This window comes from Megalops cyprinoides, chromosome 12 (assembly GCF_013368585.1).
Source record: "Megalops cyprinoides isolate fMegCyp1 chromosome 12, fMegCyp1.pri, whole genome shotgun sequence".
NCBI lineage: Eukaryota > Metazoa > Chordata > Actinopteri > Elopiformes > Megalopidae > Megalops > Megalops cyprinoides.
Window position 1 is genome coordinate 3,537,993 of NC_050594.1, and position 24,478 is coordinate 3,562,470.

The 24,478-nt window shown below is 47.1% G+C and overlaps 1 protein-coding gene across 1 annotated transcript in view; it reads right to left on the minus strand.

Moving 5' to 3' along the window:
• Positions 1 to 19,321: 19,321 nt before the first annotated feature.
• The window catches only part of foxo3a (forkhead box O3A), a 28,407-nt gene continuing 23,250 nt past the window's right edge, over positions 19,322 to 24,478 (minus strand). The window contains exons 2-3 of the mRNA XM_036542500.1: positions 22,034 to 23,330; positions 19,322 to 21,147 (exon numbers count right to left, since the gene is read on the minus strand). Coding sequence (XP_036398393.1) covers positions 22,053 to 23,330 — 1,278 coding nt within the window. The 3' untranslated portion in view covers positions 19,322 to 21,147; positions 22,034 to 22,052. The remainder of the gene's footprint in view (positions 21,148 to 22,033; positions 23,331 to 24,478) is intronic.

The window sequence follows — 24,478 nt, forward strand, 5'->3', positions numbered from 1 at the left end:
GTCAAAGGGCAGATATCGTCACAGAGCAACAACCATTCAGCAGAGTCAGAGCGCTGCCACTGTCAGAGAGCGGCTGCCGAATGAGGGGGTCAGAAATGCAGTGACAACTAACACAGTAGACTGCAGTGTGGCATCGTGGAAAGAAGCAAGGCTTGTAACTGAAAGGTTGCTGGTTTGATTCCCCACAGGGGCACTGCTGTTGTACCCTCAGGCAAGGTATTTAATCCAGAATTGCCTCCAGTAAATCTCCAGCTGTATAAACTGATAAAACTGTAAGCTATGTAAGTGGATAAGAGCATCTGCTAAATGAAAACAATATAATGTAATGCAACCACTGAGGCACAAGCTATTCTGCCATTCCAGCCCTGACAGCCAGGGGGCAGTATGAGACTGGCCAAACTGAAGGGCCGCGTGAGGCAACGCTACAGTGGTGAGGAGCGTTCATATTTCAGGACCTCTGCAGAGGGGCACAGGTGAGACGTGACCGCGTGACCCACCTGTAGAAGCCCGCACTGCATGTGGAGGAGCTCGTCCACCTGCTGGTGCTGCTGCAGGTGTGTCACACGTTTCTGCTGCCAGGGGTCAAGCCTGGGGGTCACCTGTTTCCCACAGACACCGATACACAGACGCAGCTAAAACAGACACAGCTAATGCACACACCCGCTCTGAGATGGGCGCATAGAGTCATGCACGGCTGCAGGGTCTGCAAGCTCATACTGTAACTGGAGAGAATAGGTGCCAATGGGGCAACTAATAGAGTTTCTCATATTATTGTCAGCCATGCACCATCTTCTAAGTAGTCATCTATATTCTGTCTATAAATAGTCGCCTATCTGCTATCTTCTGTATCTTTTATTTTCTGTTTCTATCTTATAGTCTTAAAGCTCATTTCCATTGAAACCCCCCAGGTTTCAGCTGTTCTCCCAGCACTTGCTCTAAACTCTGCCCCCAGGTCTCACACTAAGCCCCACCCCCAGCTCTCTCTCTCTCCGCCCCCAGCTCTCTCTCTCTCTCTCCACCCCCATCTCTCTCTCTCTCTCCACCCCAGCTCTCTCTCTCTCCACCCCCAGCTCTCTCTCTCTCCGCCCCCAGCTCTCTCTCTCTCCGCCCCCAGCTCTCCCTCTCTCCGCCCCCCAGCTCTCTCTCTCTCTGCCCCCCAGCTCTCTCTCTCTCTGCCCCCAGTTCTCTCTCACTCCGCACCCGTATGAAGGGGATCCAGTTGGCCTCCTTCCTCAGCGCCATGTTTGCACTCTTCCTCCCCCAGTGGGTCTCCGCCGCCTCCGAGCCACCGTACGCCGGGAAGTGCTTCATCACTTCCTGTTTCCTGAAGGCAGCCCTGAACTCGCGGGACACCTCACAGTGAAGGAAAGAAAGGATTACCCATCATTAAATTCTGCTCTGCTCAGACTCATACGTTTCTTATCATTTACACGTGCATGTACGTTCTGAAAGTGACTTTTCTCTACTGCCTCTGTACGAAGGGTTTTATCAATGTAATGTAATCTTGTATATCTTGTAATGTGACACACGCTTTCACATTCACATCCATAATGTAATGTGTGTTTGTGATCCTTGCGAATATGGAAAGTCCTTAGGCGATTTGTGTTTCTCAATAGGTGCTATTATAGTGACCATGGGTATGAAGTTAACGCTACAAGCTTAATGATACCATGATCCCTGATGGGATGGAGTGTTGCAGTAACCTGGTGACTGTGAGCCTCGTGCTACCATGGAGACCGGGAGTGTGATGTTACCGTGGCGTCCGCGAGCATGATGTTACCGTGGTGACTGATAGTGTGCGGTTACCATGCCGAGGAGCTCCATCTCGGCCGCGGGGCTCGTCATGTCCTGGGTGCTGTACTGGATGCTGAACTGGGACAGGAGATGCTGCAGCTGGGGGCCAAACTCCTCCCGCTTCACTGTGTGTTTGGGGACTCCTGTGACCCCTCCGAAAAGCCCTATGGGTAAAACGGCATCAGTGATGAACGTCTGGCAGGAAATCCACAATCCTCTGTGGCCTCTTGTTTGTTCATACCTTCCAAACCCGGCCATATCGTGTCACTATTAGTGGAAGGTCCATCCTGAAGAGAGGATTTGGCAGAGGATACTCCTTCGACAAAAATCAGAAGACATAAAAAATGCATGCATGTTACCTTCCCACTGCTAAGGGAAAATACACATGGTTTGTTTGTTATATTTTGGAATAACTAAAAGTGTATATTAATTTTATCTGCTGCTGATGTGCATAGAGTTAGCACATTGTTACCTGCTGAGCTACCTGCAGACTGGCCTCACCTGTGCTGGTGGAGCTGCACGGTCTAGATGAAGCTGTATTAGGTGGTCCCGGGACCCGGAGACTGGAATCCCTCAGTTTGGGGGATTCTCCCAGTACACAAGACCCTGAGGAATCACCCCCAACCCTCTCACATGCTGGCAAGTACTGTAGCTCCTACCAGAGACATGACATCTCTCAGTGCATCTCTTACCAAAGACATGACATCACTCACTGTAACTGGTATGACATCACAAAATGCAGACACTGTGACCCTCCAGGACGAGAGTAGAGTAGCCCTGCAGACACTGTGACTCTCCAGGGACAGGACTGTCACCCAGACTACTGCAGCATGGCTGTAAGCCTCACCCTCAGGAAGCCGTGGATGGTCTTCACTGAGTGCAGGTGGCACACCAGCCACTGCAGGTAGATGACCACGTCCTCCTGGGTGACAGCATTGATGGGGTTCCCTCTGCCTGTCAGCGCCTTCTCCCGGGACACAGCCAGCCGGCGCGCCCGCTCCACTGCGTCCTCATACTCACCCATGAGGTGAGCCACCTGTCTCTGTGACATCACCAACAGAGATGAACCGCCTGTCTCTGTGACATCACCATCACAGGTTAGCTAACTGTCTCTGTGACATCACCACCACAAGTGAACCACGTGTCTCTGTGACATCACCAACAGAGATGAACCGCCTGTCTCTGTGATGTCGTCATCAGCAGAAAGCTACATGTCTGTGCCACATCAACATCACAAGTGAGCTATGTATCTTTGTGACATCATTACAGATGAACCACCTGTCTCTGGAATCATCACGGCAGGTCAGCAATATGTCTGTGTGACATCATCATCGTCATCACAAAAGACTCAACCATTTTTTACAGGGTAAATCTCTCCCTAGCCAGGCCTTACCTTATAAAAAGGGTAGAGCTTCTCAATGACACCTGTGTGTCGGGAAAACCGTCTCCATCTCAGCATGTGGAGGTACTTGCACTGTGCCAGCTGTGAGCAACGATCTATGTAGAACTGACAAAGCCATCATGTTCAACACAGGAGCCACCAGCCTTTCCCATTCAACATAAAACTATCATCCTGACATCTACTCTAGTGCCAGCGTATTTGCAAAGTAATACCATACAGTTGCCACTTCGTGCAAGTCCTCTCAAAAATGAGTTTCTACAGCAAGAGGGATGAGGTGTCCTAGTGGAGTAGCACTTTACTGCAGGCTATGCTGACTGAATGTAGAGACTCACTGCAGGTATACCAGCAGTAAAAACATGACAGCAGAGAAACAGCCTACTTCCATATCAACAAAAATTACTGCAACTCATTTATATTACGCTCTCATACATTTTCATGTATTGACCTATAATTTAATCATCTGGGGGGTGTGTTTGACCTGGGTGGCTCACTTGATTAAAGTTATACCCTAATTACCCCCCAAGCCCCTCCCACCGGGAGGATCTCCCTGTCTGTGACCCCGCCCCCCTGCAGGTGGGTCACCTGGTGGAGCAGTAGGGGCAGGCTGTCCGGGGTGTACTCCCTGCTCCGACAGCTCTCCAGCTCCCTCTCCATCACCTCCGCCTGGGACACCAGGGGCCACACCCCCGACACCTGCAGCAGGAGGGGCCACGAGTCAGCATCAAACACACACCTTAATGCAATGCTGTCTGCTGGACTTCCACAGGTCTCTGGCTTTTGATCGGACTCGGGTCTCGATAACAGGTGGAGCTGTTGGTCATCTGTTGGCTAAGTGCCTCACTAAATCCCTCACTCCAAGACCAGGAGTGGAACGTCCTGGCTTACCATCAGTTGTAGCATGTAGGACTCTCTACTACAGAGGCCTACATCAGTCAGTGATGTCCAGTGATGAAGCTCCTCCCCTGTTGGTTACCTTGTGCAGGTGTGATTGACGTCCCCTGTCTCACCTGTAGTCCCATCCTCAGGACCTGCTCTCTCTCCATGCGGAAGTAGGAGACGTCTTTAGGGATGGGGACAGAGCTGCAGCAGAGAAAAGACCAGGTGAATTAAAAACCACCTGGAAAATTAACAGCACAATAGTGTCAAACCAAACCGTCAGTTTACAACAGGCTTTTCCCGCAGTGTTTAGGTTCTACCTGTAGGACTTTGAGGGAGTTCCTCCTAGGACACCATTCTCCTCTATCTCTGTACGGAGAGCAGAGAGCTGGGTTGCCAGCTCTTTCTCCATCTGCTGCAGCTTCTCTGTGGAGCACATCCTGTACAACTCGGCCATGACCGGCGCTGCAACAAGCGCAAGAAACCGCGTGGCAGAGATATAACTGCTGTGAGAAACAGGGGAATGATATGCGTCTAGAAGCATCCGTCTCTACATATAGATAGATAAAATGAGTAATTACCCGTCAAACAATAACAGTTTGAAAAACACAATGCCCGCAACAGACTTTTACAGACTTAGACAGAGCATTTGATTACGTACTCCAGCAGCACGCCCTTTAGGAATACTTCGTACTAAACGCAAGCGTCATTCTAAATGACTTGGGAACGGAAAATCGTAATTTAGATGCACTTAACTGCGTGAATTGTTCTTACCGTGTATCTCATTCGCACTTGGGGCAAATGCAGTTTAGTTTGATGCAGTTAAGTCTCTGATTTTTTTTAGACGCAAGCGTGCAATAACCATGGAGGTAACTATGGAGACCGGACGCACGCCAAACAAATGTGCTCCGTGGTAAATCACTGTCCAATTCTTTGCGTTCCCAAGAGCCACTGGGAATTATATCATTTCCTCAATAAGGAAGCAACTAACACGTCTTGCCACCGCCGAGGGCTCGCTTTTCGTGCCAGGTAGCCGGTGGATGGTAAGATTTTGCCGTCATGCAAAACGATTAGCACAAAAACATAAATTCGCAGAAATTAAGACAGTTGTAGCAACACGGATATTAACATTGATATCACACGAGAGACATGTGTTTTTATCATTATTGTTGCTGACTTGTAATAATATCATGTTGTTATTATTACAATTACGATTACAAAACACGCACAATCATTTGGTACAATCAAATAAATCAGTTCGAGAAACAAAAAGCGGTGGAATAAGACAGAAAACCACAGCATGCAGGCATAGTTCTGTTTGTCTGAAATGGCAGAGACGGCTACCGATGAATGAAATGTGATAACCATAAATAACATAATTTAAATTAAAAAACACTGACAAACAAACGTACATTGTTTTAACTGCTTTATATTTGATTGGGATGTTTGATATACCAAGTTTTTGCTCAAAATGTATAGTTTTATTTGATGTAGAAATATAATGTTAGAATTTGTTCAATGTTAAATATACAATCAAATTTGTAGTTAGGTAGTAGGATTTGTAGGTAATCTCTGAATTGAAGACAGTTAATGAGGGATCCTTCAGATACAATCTGATCATATAATAAAAAAGTATATGAACAGCATTTTTATTTTCAATATTAGCCCTATAATAATGACGTAAACAATAAAGATTCCATGTTGCTGAATGGCTGTGTCTGTACACGGGATAACAAATAAATACGTAAATAAATTAATTAATAAACAATCACCAGATATCATCAATAGTGCTATTATGACAAGAATTCGAACCAGTAGCCAGGTAACTGTGAATTGTTCTTTGATTATTCTTTGATGGGAACACGGCCAGAGGAGGAAGTCTGTGTGAAATCTTCCAGTCAACGAGTCCTGATACTGCAAATAGAGTCAGCCCTCTGAGGAACAACCTTACCTGCCTCTAGGTAGCAAGCCAGAGCTGACAAAGGTGAGGAACACCATCCATCAAGGGAGGAAAAAGGTGGAAACCTGCAGGTGGTCCACTAACAGAGACAAGGTGAGTGAGGTGAGACAGGTACATTCTTGTGCCCTCCTGTTCAGCTCCATGTCTCCAGATCTTTCTGTGTTCTGGGAACTGCTGGTCCAGATAAAACTGTCATGAGCAGAAAAAAAGGGCAGTCCAAGATGACCAAATGCCCCAGTCCCAGCCTGAGGTGTTTGTGTGTCACACTGAGTGCATTATGGGGTTGGCCTTTCGTGTTCCACCAGTGCTGTAGGACTAAGGCAGTGCACAGAGAGATAGCAAAATAAGATAGTGTCGGTAAGATAGTTCTGAGCTGAGTGAGTTATACATCCTACGTGAGTTGTACAGCCTTTGCCTTTATTTTTACAGTGCTAACCGTAATAGGATGTTTTATTTTTGCACCACAAGATGTCACTGTTGAAATATGTAAGTTCCGAGTAGTACTGGTTGTGCAAATGAAGATGTGTGTATCTGCGCCACAAGATGTCACCTCTTAAATGGAAGAAAGAAAGTGGAAGGTTTTTAATTATGTTTTTGCTTAGATTCATCAAATAATTTCTACTACGTTTCCAAATACTGTGCAGGCTCAGTCTCATCTAGTAATTGGCAACTAGAAATGCCTTCTTGTTGGGTCAGAGGTAAATTGCCTTGTTTGTTGCCTGTGTTACTCAAGTCTTCCATTGCCCACAGCAATCCAACAGAAAAGTGTTGTCTGTGTGAGAGAATTTATAATCACCTGATTTAGAACTGGAGATATTTTGTATAAATCATCAGTTACATTTCTTGTTGTTTATCCAAACAGCACCAAAAGAATTTTCTTGTTGCACTCCCGTTTTTCATATTTAAGAAACAATCTGTTTTGTTCTGTGTGTCTCTGATCTGATCTCTGATCTCCCATGTCATGTTACGTGTGACACAGCAACACAAAAGAGAAGATTAACATCATTTACTGATGTCAGGGCCAGTGCAGCCGCTGTCAGGTTAAAATGGCCCAGAGCAAATACACCTGCTTGTGCAGCTTCCTTTGCACAATGCAGTTGCACAATATTGACTTCTAACGGGTTAAGCATACAAAGCTCTAATCTGGGAGATGATGTAATAGCAAAGTTAATGCTAGGCATAACATATTTAAATGACTTTTAAGAGTTAAAATACCTGAAATCAGTCAGTTAAGAAGGTGTGCTGTCATCGATGCATGGCTTGTGCATCATAGCACAGTAGCATTACTGGCTGAGATGAGTCATACCAGTGCCATAGCCCCCACCTGGGTGATGCATGGCCATTTTGCACCAGATCTCTCACCACACGTCAGCCAAAGAGGCAGAGGGAGGGATTTATTCAGCCCGCTAAACCTGAGAATGATTAAGTGCCCAGACTTACAGCACCAGATTGGGAATCTGGCCAAGACAAAAGGAAACCCCCTCTGTCTTTTGAGAGAAATGCCATCGGCAGGTCTTAACATTTCTTGGTCTCAACACAGGAAAAAAGCCCTGAACAGACACCTGGGCATGTTCTGTGGAAGCAAAATCAGTGTTTTTCCTCACGTTTATTATTTAACATATGGATCTATGTGATGCTGTGATGCATGTATTTTGGCAAAAAAAGTTGTTTGTTTGAAATGTTTGAAAGTGAACTACAGGGACAATGTTTGGTTGTGCCACAGATGTCCAAACAAACAATTTCCCTGTGTTTTCGCCTGTCATTGAACAAGCTAAAGGTAGACAGTTTGGAACATAACTTTGCTTGAAAGTTCTGTTGTGGATGCAGCATTAGAAAAAGAAAGGTCAGTGTAAAGTGGTGGTCCCTGCATTCCTGATAAGACCATCATAAACTGGAGCATCAGGAATCTACTCTGATTCTCTCATAGATGAAATGATGTAAGTGAGGGTTACATTCCTGAACACAGGCTAGAAACTGAATTATTCACAGAAAGGGTAGACAAATGTTGGAGGTCAATATTCAGTTCCCTGTCACAAGTTCATTGAATGAAAACAGAAAACTCAAGCGAAGACCTGCTACAGGGGAAAATATCTTTGTTACTGTTCTCTTTTTCTTACTCCCCCTCTTTATTTCTCAGACTCCTTCTCCTTGCAAATCAAGGTTTTTCCTCATGAATCAAATAACGTCAGCATTTTTGTAAACATCAAAAGTATAGATCTACACAAACAGGATCCTGTTGAAATGCATCTTTCCTGTCCTTTGTTATCGGTGTGAGAAAAGAAACAGTTTCTCTGAAATACTCACGGCCGACGCTGGGGCCTAGGTACGGGTGTCATCATGACAAATCCCCCGTCTGTACGTTAAAGTCAAACTCCGTACTGTACCGTGAGAAGGAGCCATCCTTCACGCCCGTGCTGTCCTGCACTGGGCTGTTGGTGATGAAGTGCCGCACCCTCAGTCACTGAAAGGGTTCTGGCACGGCGAGCCGAGGGAAGCGTGTGCAGGAGTCCGCCGGGAGCCGGTGCAGGAACACAGATTACAGCACACACAAAATGATTTGCTGCTAAAGACGCCTGTCACGTTGGCCTGTGCTTGCTGCATTACAGTAATTATTTTCTTTGGAGAGATTCAGACGGTTATCCATTTGCAGAGCTGAATACACCCCAAAGCAGAGTAGCTTGAGTACCTCTCTCCGGATTACGCCATCGTTGAGGCGTAATGTAGCCTATGGATCATTTTTCATAAAACAGCCCCAAGCGTACATTTAGGATGGCTAATAGGCATCAGTAGCTAAGCACCGGTCATCATTACTGAAAGGCTGATAGTTTGCCATGCCTAACGACAGCAGCAGTATGGCATAGTGGTAAGGAGCAGGGCTTGTAAACAAATGGTTGCAGGTTCAATTCCTCTCTGAGGCACTGCTGCTGTACCCCAGCATTGCCTCAGCAAGTATCCAGCTGTGTAAATGGATAACATGTGAAATTGTAACCTATGTAAGTCACTCTGGATAAGAGTGTCTGATAAATGCCAATAATGTAATGTAATGTAATGTGCTCCTATGACTGATTGCATAGGCAATGATTTTCAGAGTTGTCTGACTCCCCTTGTGAAATATACAGTCCATTCCCTCCATCTGAATAAAGGACATTTCCATACTGTACTCACTTTCATTGCAGACTATGCCCCTCCTTTCATTCTAACCCCACTGGTGTTACTTACTCAGGTTATGCGCAAGTTACAATGTTATTCTGTGGTTACAATCCAGTAACCATGACTTTATTTTTCCTGTGAGGGAACCTCGTGGGGCACTGCATCACAACAGCATATTGCAGTTTTCATGGGTCAGCTGCAAGTCAGTGTATACAAATTAAATCTACAATAAAAAAACAATAAAAACAATAAAGTGGTGTCGATGTGTCAGTCATTACCACTGTAAATTTACGATAAAAATATATATATATATATATATATATATATATATATATATATATAATATAAATACATAAGTATTGTACTTATACATTGACATACATTTTTAGAAAATTGCATTTTGACAGAATATCCATAAATGTGCACATATGACATGGCAATAAAAATGTGCAGTATATTTTTCCATATATGTGATATATGTTCTGCAGATTTTGACAGGCCAGTATGTCATGCTAGCGGCCTGCTCCTCTCCCCCTTCCCATCAGCCATTCCTCCTTTCCTGCCTGTCCTCCCCTGAGCCGCGTCACGCCAAGACCAGCCCGGTGAAATATTCATCCCCGCTGACATCATACTTGCATATCTGCCTTAAAAACAAAAACAGGCAAAATGGAAAAATAGTCCCAAGTTCAACTAATCGTTAAAAAACAAATACAAAACCCAAATCTCATTCTGTGACCAAATTCTGTGCCCTGGGGGGGGCATGGGGTTATTTAAAAAAGGGGTGGTTTGGATTCGGTGAACGAGTTTGTGAAAATCTGACGTCGCTCGCTAAAGCGGAGGGGGTAGAGGGGACGGGGGACGGCCCTGGGCCCAGGTCTTATTAATTCGGTCTGTTCAGCTGCTCTCTCCGGCATGCGCTGGCGCCGGGTCTCTGACGCAGGTGCGGGACAGAGCGGGGGTTCACGGGTTCACTGCCAGCTGCGCTGTGCCACGGCGCCTGAGAGGGGAAGAGGCTCAGCGGAACAGACTGGCGTTTGGGCTGCAAAGACGGCTTCATTCGTATTTACAGGAAGCTCTTCCTGACTGAGCGATTAGCAGAAAGCACCAGCGCAGTCCTACACAGGAAACTGGGAGAGCGCCAGTTGTGCCGAGAGCCACTTTCACAGTGATCACGGCTCGGTGAGATACATGGTGTGCCAGGCTTCAGAATACTAACCTTTCAGCCCAATTCCTTCAAAAAAAATTCGGTAAAATATTTATAGGCGGAAGTTTTTTAAATCTTGTGCCTTTCTGATTGGATTTAAATAGCTCAGCACGCTTGATTCTCATGGATACAGCAGCCCTGATTGGAGCAGAGCACCGTTTTGCCCTGTCCAATGAGCAGGCATCACCAAGGGTCTTCCCACCAATGAGAGCAGGAAGATGGTTGCTGTCGTTTCATTGTCACTAAGGGGAGGGGGCAAGATAGCTGTTACAGTTGGCACTCATGTTGAGGGCTGTCCTCCCTTACAGACACGGACTGATTCAATGGCAAAAGGAGCACATTTGGCAAAAAATGCATTTTGATTCAAAGCGCAAGTAATGTGGAGGCACACAGTAGTAACACACCGCCACGCTCGCCGCGTTATTTTCGCCTAGTAACCCACGCACTCGCGCTCACGTTCGGCTGGCGGGTTCAACCTGTTCCAAAGGCACCGGACTCTGTCAGCACTCCCTTTTCAAGGTGGTTCCGTCTCCGTGGCAACCGTGTTCTTGGTGGGCAGTCCCTGGACACGCAGTAAATAATCTGATTTAGTGGGGGTTGCGTCACATGCCGGGTGCGCCCCAGACATTCCATTGCCCGGTCCGGTCCCCGCAGAGCCAGAAAGCGCACAGGTGCCCTCCCTCACCTGCACCAGCGTTTAGGAGTGAGGCGTGGAGCAAGTGGTGGGGTATTTTGTGAGTGTTGGGCTCAGTACTGAGCACAGAGAGACACAGAGACAGTACGTTGAACACCCATCCTCACATGACAGAAAGCTGCTTTGAAAAGGTCCAGCCTGGAAGCTAAAACTCATGGGCCCAGTGTTTATGGGTTACATTACATTACATGCATTTAGAAGACGCTGTTATCCAGAGCGACTTCCAGCACAACAGAACATAGGTGTATCCATTCAAGGTACTGAAGAAATGACACAAATATTCACATACTCAAACATGCACATAACACAAGCATGCATACATACTCAGCCTCGTGTGTGCGTGTGTGTGCACGTGTGTATATGGGTATGTGTGTGTGCGCACATGTGTGTGTACATCTGTGAGTCTGTGTGTGTATATGTGTATGTGTGTGCGTGTGTGTGTGTGTGTGTGTGTGTGTGTGTGTGTGTGTGTGTGTGTGTGGGTTCCTCTGGATGTGTCCGGAGCTCTGAGGACAGGGTAAAATGCCTCCTTTCTCCTGCCAGGACCCTACAGCTGCTTCAGAGCTGCCATTTCCAGAGCGGCTCCTCTCGGCTGCTTTCACAGCTCTCCCTGTGACTCCCACGTCATCATTAAACGAGAGTGTGTGGAGTGGGAGTGGAAAGTGTCATCGTCTCCCTGTAAATAGAAAAGGCATCTCGCCTGCCCCCTTTCAGAGAGTGGGGACTCACTGAAGCTGGCTGTATTGCCCTGCGCTCTCAGCTAATGACAGAATCATAACTCACTCTCTGAAGATGAATGGGGAGAGACAGTAAGTGTGAACTCAAGAGCGGTTTGAAAATCAATGGGAGAGACGGCGGGACCTGCGCTTGGAGAGGCTTATTTTACTAAAACTTCATCTTCATCGATAATGAGCCGTTCTCCTGCAGAACACAGTATTAGCTGAGGCTGAGTCACATGGAGCTCTGAGCAGCAGAGCGTCAGTCTGGGCCCAGCGAGGCGCCCGATAACCCTGCACACAGCTCACCTCTCAGTGTGTCAGAGCAGCGCGGCTTTCCATCTTTCACCAGAAACTTTTTCAGCCCCGGAGAGAGAGAAACGGAGGCGGTGTGGCTCTCCTGGGGCCCACTGCAGAATCTGATCAGCCAGTTCTGAGCTTCATTCAACCCAACACAGAGCGTTGTTCGGTGGAAAGAAGCTTCCAGATTACGATCTTGCATTCGTAAAATTTATTACTGGGCGATTTACAAGAGGAGTGGATGCTGCACGCAGGAATTGTTATCATCATCTGGGGCTCGGAGCCCGAGAGCACGCGATCGCACCTGGCCATCAAAACAAGGTTGCTGTTGATGAGATAAAAATGATTTGCAACCAGCTGCCTCTCCAGCGCCTGGTCAGTAAGCATTAGCCTGCTCATTCTGGCAGAGAGGAGCTGAGAACATTTCACCTGGAAAGCGTAAAGGAAAACGGGGCTGCGCATTGACCCAAGATGGCTACCTTTGTGTACTGAGATCTCTTATAGTACTGCTGGCTGAAACGCGGAGCCGAGCGGATCAATGCAACCTTGATATTTGGTGACTAATGCAAGCTCAAAGTGAAACATGCCTCACTGTCTCTGTCCTTCCTTTCTTTCTGTCACTCTCTCTCTCTCTCTCTCTCTCTCTCTCTCTCTCTCTCTGTCTCACTCTATTTTTCTCTCTCCAGAGCTGAAAAAGTTTCTGGTGAAAGACACATGGACAGGTGAGCTCCATGCAGGGTTAGGGTTAGGGTTAGGGTTAGGAGGACCATCTCTGTCCCCTCTGTCTCTCTGTCACCCTCTGTCACCCTCTCTCATTCAGTCGGAATGATGGAAAGCCGCGCTGCTCTGACACACTGAGAGGTGAGCTGTGTGCAGGGTTATCGGGCGCCTCGCTGGGCCCAGACTGACGCTCTGCTGCTCAGAGCTCCATGTGACTCAGCCTCAGCTAATACTGTGTTCTGCAGGAGAACGGCTCATTATCGATGAAGATGAAGTTTTAGTAAAATAAGCCTCTCCAAGCGCAGGTCCTGCCGTCTCTCCCATTGATTTTCAAACCGCTCTTGAGTTCACACTTACTGTCTCTCCCCATTCATCTTCAGAGAGTGAGTTATGATTCTGTCATTAGCTGAGAGCGCAGGGCAATACAGCCAGCTTCAGTGAGTCCCCGCTCTCTGAAAGGGGGCAGGCGAGATGCCTTTTCTATTTACAGGGAGACGATGACACTTTCCACTCCCACTCCACACACTCTCGTTTAATGATGACGTGGGAGTCACAGGGAGAGCTGTGAAAGCAGCCGAGAGGAGCCGCTCTGGAAATGGCAGCTCTGAAGCAGCTGTAGGGTCCTGGCAGGAGAAAGGAGGCATTTTACCCTGTCCTCAGAGCTCCGGACACATCCAGAGGAACCCACACACACACACACACACACACACACACACACACACACACACACACACTCTCACACACACTCTCACACACACAGACACACACACACACACACACACACTCTCACACACACAGACACACACACACACTCTCACACACACACACACACACACACACACACACACACACACTCACACACACGCACACACACCTTGGCAACCGCTGCTGGGGTGGCTTACTGAAGGCACACAGTGTTTCTGTGCTGCGCAGTGATTGGATCCCTGTTCCAGATGAAAGTTCTCCATTCTGCGCAGTGATTGGATCCCTGTTCCAGATGACAGTTCTCCATTCTGCGCAGTGATTGGATCCCTGTTCCAGATGAAAGTTCTCCATTCTGCGCAGTGATTGGATCCCTGTTCCAGATGAAGGTTATTCGCTGCTACCATCTCTTGCCTAATTACTCAGCTTAGCACCATCTGCAAATTCTGAAAAAATAAATGCAGTTTACAAGTGACAGCCATGATTGCAGACTGGAACAGGATCAACTTTGGATCATGTGCTTTGTCTGTGTGTACTCCTCAACACCCCCCCCCCCCACACACACACACACACACACACGCATAAAAACAAGATCACTAACGCTACCACAAATAGCAAAGCTACAGTTTGATTTGGTCCATTCCTTCATTGAATAAAACACGCTGCAAATCAGTATCAATGTTATACTGCACCTGACAAAAAAAGCCACAGAAAAAATATCTGTCACTCACGAGGTAAAGACAAGAAATGGAAGCACAACTCATCAGAGATTCTTTCAGCCACACCTCCCTCATCCAGCTGAGTCTTTCCAATATCCATGGAATAACCAGTAATATCCACGCACGATAGTGAGGTAGCACTTCCATCTGCCAAACAATCAAATACATTTTAAAATGAAACATGCAGTGCATTCCCTCCAACCAATGAGAAGCAAGGGAATAAGATGGATTTTCCTGGTTTTTCACATTTTAGAGTCATGACAGGCCAAATGCAGCCAGCCACAGGAGATGCAGGAGAGTCACCAGAGCCAGGGTCGGGTACAGCAGCGGGGTTTAGAGATTAAGGAACTCAGCTCAGCCAGAAAGGGTTTTGCTGTGGGTTTGATTCCTGGATGACGAATGTTGTACCCTTGAGCAAAGTGCTCAGGAATAAAGTGCTTAACCTGCTACTGCTTTGGTGGTTAAACCATGGGTGAACTGACCTGAATCCAATGCCTACTGTGCAGATGAATAATGCACTATAAAGGATGCACTTTGACTGATCAAATGCTAGGGGGTGTACTGAAAAAAAAATACACAGAGGTGGTGCTTTTCAAGCAACTGTAACTGAGAACTTCATAGACTCCTTTACACAAAAATATGCAAAATAATAATTGATTTAATGCACAGCTGATGAGAGCTCTAGGGCAGAAGAACAGCAGTGCACAGCCATCTAACTGCAGATGATAAACTACTGCTAGAGGGAGCCCTAGCTGTCATCGTTATGGGGATTGGTTGGTGGCTGTGCTACCTGTTATGGTAATCGAGCACAACTCCTTTGGTGGATCCGCTCAGGGGGAGCACAAGTGTTACAGCTCTACCAACACTGAAGCAATGCATTGTGGGATGTGAGAGAATGCAGTGCCAAAGACTGAAGTTCCCATGGTAACAGTGAAGATTCACATCTAGTCATGAAGCATGTTCAGGCTCACCCTCGGTGCACCGGGGGGCCAGCTGCTGGGGCTGTTTGTTTTTCACCAAAGAAACTGCCCTTTCGATAAAGTAACACAGAATACAGTAGTGTATGGTTTATTGTGCGTGAAAAAAAATACAACAAACATAAAAATATACCAATTGTCGTCCCTTTCCTGAATGCAACTGAATAATATGCATAAATACAACTTTGTAATATAATCTTCAATATTTACATTGAATTTCATACATATAACAATGTTTTATATATTTTCTAATGTGCAGTGTATGTAGTCCCTTTTACATATATTTTTATGTGTGTAACATTTTACATGTTACGCATATTTAAAGATTCCTTACATTTTTGGATTTTATACAGCATATGCCACTCTATGATACCTCATCTACTACAATATTTGAATTGTTTTTTCAATATACATTAAAAGGCACTTAAGATTGTCCCATGGGAAAATAAAACTCAGGGAAACTGCTTGGTTGGATCAACTAAGCAATTCTAAACCAGTCATATATATATTTTAATATTTGGCACATCCAGTCAAACCTGTTCCCTTAGGTTAAAACTCAAAATACATTTGTACTCCTTCCAGGAAACTTACAAATAATTTCCCGCTCCATATGCAAATAAGTTCAATGATGCTTGTATGGTGAGCTGCACATCGTTTTTAGCTACATGGGTTTTTTTAAGACACACCCCCTCCATCACACCAGTGTATTTCACTTCTTTAATAATGATGTGTTTTGGAGATGCTATTTTTCCCATGTAACATTTTTTTCCATCCTCTGGTGTCAGTGGAAGAGAGCTGACGCAGTAATTCGTAGTTCCTCCTCTGAGGAAATCGCCCAAATCTAAATATCTCTTGATGACTCAAACCCGCTGATTACTGAGTTCAGTTTGATTAAACATCCGATACGAGTCCACACCCATATGTTCTGCATGACATTCGGTCTCATTTATGTGCCTCTTCTTCATGAACTGTGCTGCCAGCTCTCGAGGACAGAGAGTCCTCAGATTGTCCTTGAAAACTCACTAGGGATGGAAGCTTTTTCTGTGAGGAAATGTTTTTTTTCCCCCCTTTTTTCTTAAAAATCTTTTGGATTTCTGGGCATTCTGATTTGAATAGCATGTAGCTTCAATGTGCAAATTTTTCTGTGACTCGGTAAAGAAAAAATGTTATTGACAAACTTTAATATACAAATTACTAAAGTCCCAGTCTGGTGATAAAAGCTTCAAATCATCTGTGCTTTTTTAGTGAACATCCGTCTAATGCTATTATACAGCTTTGTGCAGAGATGGAGAGGAAAGGCCCCAGGAACAGGCCCGGTGCTACGGTGATGCTTAGTGGTGCATTGCACGCCCAAACGGACCTCCCTGCACCCCCAGTTATCACCTTATATCCCGATGTCTACATAGTATTTATGACTTTTTGTGCCCCCCTGTGGATTGCAGTCTTACCCCTCTGTTTTCTCCTGGTGCCGGGCCTGCCCTGAGACTCACTCTCAGTGGAGCCTGGAGGTGGAGAGAGCAGGTGTGAAAGCATGGAGGGTTTGGGAGGACAGATCAGCAGCACAGACGTGGCACTGCGGCCACATCCACCCACCTGTTACTGGGGCCGTCTGCAGCTGAACTTTGGGCCGGGGGTTTTGTTCTGTCTGATCCATATCTGCCACACCTGGGTCAGCTGGATCAGAGAGCCAGTCACAGTCTGTGGAGGTTCCTCCCAACAGTCCTTTGGACAGAGGTGCAGGTTCCGGAGGTATGACTCAGATTATATCATTGACAATCGCTTTGTCTCTTCAGAGTAATGATGTCATATTGACGAGCCAAATGTTGCCCTCCCAAATGTTGACAAGAGCTAGATGCTGTAGACGTTGAATTCAAAGACATAGAGATATTTGCAGTAGCCTGACAGCCCATTTCAAAGGGGGAGGTGCTTAGTTTGGAAATGGCAGAGGCAGCTAATGCTTTTAAGAGGAAGAGTAAATTATTCAGTGGATAAAACCCAAGCAGGCGTAATGTCAGTTCACAGACCAATTAGCATAGGATCTTCTTATTATGAACGTGAACATAGCATGCCACACTCACAGTCAGTACTATTCAGAGTTTCTGGACTATGGTGCGACTCCCAAACAAAGGTCTGCCTTTGTGTGTGTGTTTGTTGACAATGTATTTGTGATAGCGGTGACTGCTAACATCACATGACACAGTATTCCATTTACAGCCAAATACAGTGAAATACTGTACTACATGCAGCTTTTTCAGTGTGCTTTGCCATAATTATACAATACAATATAATACAACATACCAATTTCAAAAAAACGGGAAAAAACCCCAAAACAGAAACAACAAAACAGATCTGAAAGACGAGGCCTGGACAAACCAAGGAGCTTCACCGACCTTTATTTACATGCACACCATTTCTTTTACAAACTAGATAACAATTAAAATCGGACCACACAGAGAAATGCCAACTAACATCAAGTAGAGAAGCAGCTAGTGCAGGAGACCGTGAGGGGAGCGGGGGGGGGGAGTTTCGGGATGAAGGTCTTAAAATGCACCGTGGCCTGTTCTGTGAGAAAACACAACCCAGGAAGAGGGTATGGTTGGCCACACCAAGGTTCGTCTGCAAATACCGTGACTTTTAGTTTTTTTCCCCAGAAAATTTACGATGTATTCCAAGCTTCAGTTAGATATGCATGTTAAGTGCTCATTTCAAAGTAAGCTGTAGACCATTTTTCAGAGAGCACTGCTGGGTGCCCTCAAAGATAACGTGTTCCTGTTTTTTTTTGGATTCCTGACATCAGTGTTTATTAGGAGAGTGACTCTCCGTAGGAACTTACAGCTCCGATTAAATGACAACAAAGAGGGCAGGTGTTGAACTCCTGTTCAGTGGCGTAACTATGCCAGCATCTCCTCTTGAAAGATATTGCACTGGTTTCCCTTTGGGCTGAAAAAGGCTCCTGGGGTGTGTGGGGGGGGTAGGCCATGATATTAATCTACCTCTCGGTTTACAGAGGACCGGCTCCAGAGCAGAGGTGTCAGGGCTGGTGTGTACCCTCCAAACTGCCTCATTAGCCCAACTGTTTCCTCCATTTGGCACACTGTGTCAAAACAACACATTAACAGTTGAAGATCCAGCATGTGCCCTGAACCAAAATATTTTCCTGCAGTGTATTTTGGGATATGGATTGGTGTAAATGTGCTCGTTGACTCACTGGACCAATTAAGTTACGGTAACTGGTCACATACACCGTCCCTCCAGGAATTAAGCTTGCAACCCCTGGCTGAGATAAAGTTGGGAGACCTGTGGGGGGGTGGGGTCACTCCGTTCCTCTCCACCCACACCCCCTCTGTCCCACAGGACCTGGCTGCGGAGGCTCTGATCCGCACACACGCCCCTGGGAGAAACAAAAACCTCTCTCCCTTCTGCTGCTTCCAAACCTGCCCCTCCCCACAGAAACTCTCTGAGCTCTTACACAGCGGTCACACCCACTCGGCCCTCTCAGAGGCTGGTTTTATTCACCTGTCAGCACACCTGTGTGTGTCTCCCTCTCTGGAGATGGCCAGCAGATGTCCAGAACTCAGGACTTATTTAAGGCAAGCGCGCTGGCTCGGGACCTGAGCTCCCTCTCTCTCTCTCCGCTGTAATCGTGTTTTTACCACACGAGCTAGCACCATGGATGGAAACGCTTTGAGCACCTCGTTGTTGTTGTAGCTGTCGTGTTCGCGGTTCTGCGCATTTCTCCGTGCGGACGCCTTCTGTGAGCGTTGCCGTGGGAACGGCGTGGAGAGAGGGGACTCAGGAGGTTAACAGCGTTTCTCTAACGGTGACGTGGCGTGCGGTCTCCCTCTGGTCACTGCCACACGCGTCTGTGTTTACGGGGACGGTGACCGTGTGCGGTGTGTTCCTGTTCTGTTTGTGTGTTTGGAAGGGGGTCTAGAGGGTGGACACAGAGAAGTTTTAAGTTCAAGGGTTAGTACTCAAGACCACACACCCAGAATGCATGAAAGTGTGTGTGTGTGACTATTTATTTTTTAATTGAAATTTTTTCCAGGAGTTTCACTCAATCACCTCTTCGCAAAGGGGTCAGGGAATCGTTTTTAGTTTTGATTGGCTCTTGTTTTTTTCTGATTTTTGATTCTCTCTGGAAAACCTCTGTACAACACTTTGTGACAACGTTGGTTGTAAAATGCTCTATATTAAATAGATATTATTGTTTTTCCCTGACTGGACCTTGGGGTTTTTTCTTTGATTCCCTCTGGAAAACCTCTGTACAGTTTTGTGAAAACCATGGTTGTAAAATGCTGTATATTAAATTGATGTTCTTGTCATTGTTGTGTGTGTGTGTGTGTGTGTGCGTGTGTGTTGGGGGAAGGGGTGTGGGGGGGTTTCATGCCTTGCGCCAATAGGTGCAATCACCTACCCAGCCATGCACATCTCTGATTCAGGCTACACATCAAAATGAGCAGAGTACATTACACCATCACAGATAACAGGAAACCTACAGCATCTAGCGAACTTCGGAGCGTTCTCTTTACATCCCCAATGCAGCTGGTCTTCATACTTAGCATCATGACCCAATGAAGACTAAGTACAGCATGAGCATATATGGACATACAGTATTTGTGCATATGCATATATTCTACACAATGCAGTCGCTTTGTACGCAGAAACACATACACTACATATGCGCTAAAAAGCAGAAGTAGAGTGCTAAGTATGAAAAAAAATTAAAAACAAGAAAAAAAAACTAATGAAAACAAAGTATCAAGCGCAGCATTTCCAAGAGTTGTGCATATGAGGAATCCGGTGAAAAAATAATCCGAAAGGTGACTCTATCCTCTTCCTGTAGAGGAGCATAGATCAAAGTGTCATGTCTGCATTTCTTACAAAGAAAAATAAATGTCGACAACCACAAAGTCTTGTTCCCACCTGCTGTATGACTTTGGCCTTCGTGGCCTGAATAGTGATCTGGTCCCTTAACTTGCTATCTCACCAGCAGGTTCCACTTAACCCCTTTTCCCTTTTTATAGCTTTTTTTTGTGTTTTTATCCTTTTTTTGGCTGTCAGCTTCTCTGACATATTCAAGTAGTTTGGCAATATACGATAGCTTATCATTATCTCAAACAAAATGTCTAAACACAATGTAATAACTAATCGCAGTTGATCCCAGACTCCTAATTTTCCGCTGGAGAGCCAGCAGAGATGGACTGAACACTTTACTTATCACTCGACGTAATGCTAGACCAGGTTCTGCAAACATCTTTAATACAGCGGAGCCCCGAACAGCTGACTCATGTCCGTCAATATGTTTAATGCACAAAACCTTTGAGACTTACACACACACCAATGTTTATGGTCTCTCCTATACGCATTACTAAAGGTTCTTATCGGATATAATATTAAAAAGGGGACTGGGAGATTTAAGAACAAAATCAAAAGCACTAAAAATGCGGACAATCCCCGTTCTGGAATTAACCCATGGCCTTCAAACTTCTTGAGTTTAAAGTAATCGGGGGTGGGGCTTTAAATATTAAAAACACTGAGAAAAATAGGATCAAGTGAAGACTGAAATATCCCATATACCACTGTTTAGATAATACTACATCACACTGTATTCATAAAAACTACTCTACTGTGAAGGGCTACATTACACTCGAAGGTTTTCAACCCCATCTTTTTTGATATCAGGCATGGTTTTCGTAACATATGTTCAAAGATTGCATAATTCAGATGTTTTTTTTTTTTTGTTTTTCTTTTTTGCCAGGAAGTTCATAAAAAGCTGAGTTGAGCGGATTGGTCTGTCGGTGCCTCTTGGTCGTGTAGAAACGATGGAAAGGTTCTGTGGATGCAGCTCTGTTAGCGGCCTGCGATCCACCTCGTGCTGACGGCTGGTTTGGCAAAGGACATCGTGTTGGGTTGTGCAGCATTGTGAGAACCTGAAGAGAGAGAGAGAGAGAGGGAGAGAGAGAGAGAGAGAGGGGGAGAGAGAGAGAGAGAGGGGGAGAGAGAAGGAAAGAGAAATCCCCACGCCCAAGATTTTTATTGGTGTCAGACAGAAAAACAGGAATAGAGAACCAGATAAGTGGTTAGATTGTGTCTGTAAACCAGAAGGTTGTCGGGTCGCATCCCTGGTGGGGCACTTCTGTGGTACTCTTGAGCAAGGTGCTTAACCCAAACATACAGCTTGTTTAAGTGTTGATTATGTGGCCAATATAAGTCGCATAAGTCACCCTTAAATCATCCTTAAGACACAAGTAATTAAAAGAAAAGAAGCTCAGATAATGTGTGTAGTGATTCAGTTTGTATTACAAAAAGAGAACAGGTGGGTCTGAAGGCTGGGTCCTCAGCTAAATGGGACTGTCACACTGCTTCTCCTGATCAGTGGCAATGTCCCGTCCGTATTTCCACCAGCCGCAGAGAGCCAAAGTCAACTGTATTGTCACTCGCCTTGGCCAACATGTTTGTGGTTCAAAGGCACACACGTTGTGCAAAAGTTTGCACGCCCTTGTGACCTTGTCTGGTGTGGACTGGGACGTTTAACCATTCTCGCATGATATGAGACACCTCCTCATACAGCAGACCTGGTTCAGCACGGTCACACTGATGTTCATTTTCAGTCACACCCATAAATCAATGGGCCCTGAGATTGCCTGCGACATTTCAACCCTGCCAAATAATGCTACGGAAAAGGAAAGCGACACTAGTAGCACTGACAATTACAGGAGCAGGACACTGTGTCTTTGTGTAAAGGACAGGGACACAGAGAGACCCTGAGTAAAGCACAGAGACACAGAGAGACCCTGAGTGAGAGACCACTCTTACCTCCCTGACTCGTGGCCCCTCAGCCCGGCACCCAGCTCTGGGAGGAGGCCTGCTTGGTGCTGGTGAAGCTGCCCATGCCGAGGGAGACGGTGTTCTGAGAGGAGATGAGCGAGTCGAAGCTCAGGTCCAGCCCGTCAGCGTCCATCAGCTCCGAGCGCACGATGGAGTCCACGTCGCAGTCCAGGCTGCTGGTGAACATGTCCAGGTCCAGGTCGCCGGGGAGACGGTCCTGGGAGGAGAAGGAGGAAGATCCCAGCTGCATAGAGGCGTTGCCGGGAGACCGCAGCTGCTGCCGGCCGGAGTCCAGGTCGCCCGTCTCGATGGAGCTCAGGCCGGTCCGCCAGGCGGCCGGCGAGGGGTTTCGGTTCTGGGGCTGGTGGCGGAGAGGGGCGGCCTTGCCGGCGGGCCCACCCTGGCTGGACAGCATGGCGCTGCGCCGGGAGTTCTGGGAGGACACGGCGGCGCTGGCCTGCGACATCAGTGGGTCGGACTGCGTCATCATGACGTCGCCGTGGCTGCGGGGGGCGGCGCCGAGCAGGTCCTGCAGGGTCTGAGCGCCGAAGCGGGAGCCGCAGGAGAACGAGGCCTGCCGGTTCTCCTGGATGGTCTGCATCGGGGACGGGCGGAGCCCCGCCAGCGAGGGCGGACCGAAGATGGAGGCGGCGTAGCCACGCTGGGCGCCGTCCCCGCCCCCGCCGCCGCCCGGCGACACGTCCCGCGGGGGGGTGAGCCCCACGTCGTCCAGCAGGTCGTCCAGGAGGTCGTCGGACAGCCCGTCGTTGAGGTTCATGGTGCCGGCCAGGTCGGCCAGGCGGGGCAGCTCTGGGGGGCCAGCCCCGCCCACCGAGGGTGACGTCCCACTGGGGCTGGAATACAGCATGGGGGAGAGGGGCGGGTCGTCGTCGTCGGGAACGCCGTCCAGCTCCGGGTTGGCCAGGATGGGGGAGAGGCGGCCGCTCAGAGTGCTGGCGCTGGAGTTGGTGCGGGAGCGGAAGTCGGTCCAGGCGTCCAGCTCATCGCTGCTGCGGGACGTGGGACTCCCCGGCCATTTCGCCGCGCCCGACGGGCTCTCCAGCCCCTCCTCTTGGGCAGCTTGCAGCGCGGCCTTCTTCTTGGCGGCCCGCCCCCGGCTCTTGGCGTACTTGCTGCTGTTGTCCATGGAGACGGCCCGTCGCCGCGGCGCTTTGCCCCCTTTGCCCCCCTCGGGGTTGATCATCCACCAGGAGCTCTTCCCCGTGCCCTCGTTCTGCACCCGTACGAAGCGGCTGTGCAGCGACAGGTTGTGGCGGATGGAGTTCTGTGGACAGAAGACAGGTGACGACGTCAGCGCTAACACCGGAGAGGAAGGCGACTAACAGCAACTACAGCTACAAAAACATCTGATGCTTATGGAGACATGAAAAAGATATCAGAACAACATACAGGGCTTGATTTTTATTATTTAAACACTGTCTTATGAATCTCCCTGGAAAAAGAAGTCAATGGTAATGTGTGGACAAAGTCATTGCACTTCTGAATTCATATTACATTGTGCAATAAATACAGATCAAATTATAATCTAATAGTTATGACAATAAGGAAGTGAATGTGACCGTTTTCAAATTAATTTCAAACTTTTCAAAGAAGGATGATTGTAAGATAAACGAAAGCTGATTTTTCAGAGAGCCGAGTCTGTGCAGCATCATTGTCAGTGTCATTGTGCTTCCCTTTTTATTCCCTCCTGTGCCACTTCATGTTTTATTCCAGTTCTGAAGCATTCAGAGAAAAAGGACACCCAGCAATCATTAGATACTCCTTTCAGACCCGCAGCGGAACGCGTTATTCTGAGATCTCTGCGAGGAGCAGAGCAGGGCTCTGAGTCACCAAACTTCATTTGCTGTGGAAACCACAGGTCAGTGCGTGACCGTCTTAAAATGCGACTCTAAACGAATGCGACGGCAGCGCGCTGCCCTGCGTTGGGTGCAGGAGGACGCGTTTACGACAGAACGCAACCCGGGATGCCATCGCAAATCCAAACACGTCACAAACGTGCTCTGAATGCACGGCAACATCATGAAAAGCAACCTGACGTCTGTTGGCCAAACAGGAGAGGCTGGAAGGTGTGTGTGCTCCATGGGGGCTTGCTGCTGCTCACTGCTGTTGCCTAGCTATCCTGCTTCAGCCTTGGTATGGAGGCTGGCTCTCTGTGGAGCCACAGCACAGGCTTACAGTGAATGGATAGTGTGTGCATCCTACACCGATTATAACAGCTCTATTTTTCACATTTCAGATGCATCAGTATCATCTGCTTTCACTCCCCTCAGACACTGGATCTAGTAATCATCAGGGATTTCAGCAGTCAGCGATTTAAACAAAATTAAATCTGCTTTGGGTTGGCATAGTACAAATGCCACCATCTGTGGTAAAACAACACCTGTTTCCTAATTCAATATTTCAGTAATACCT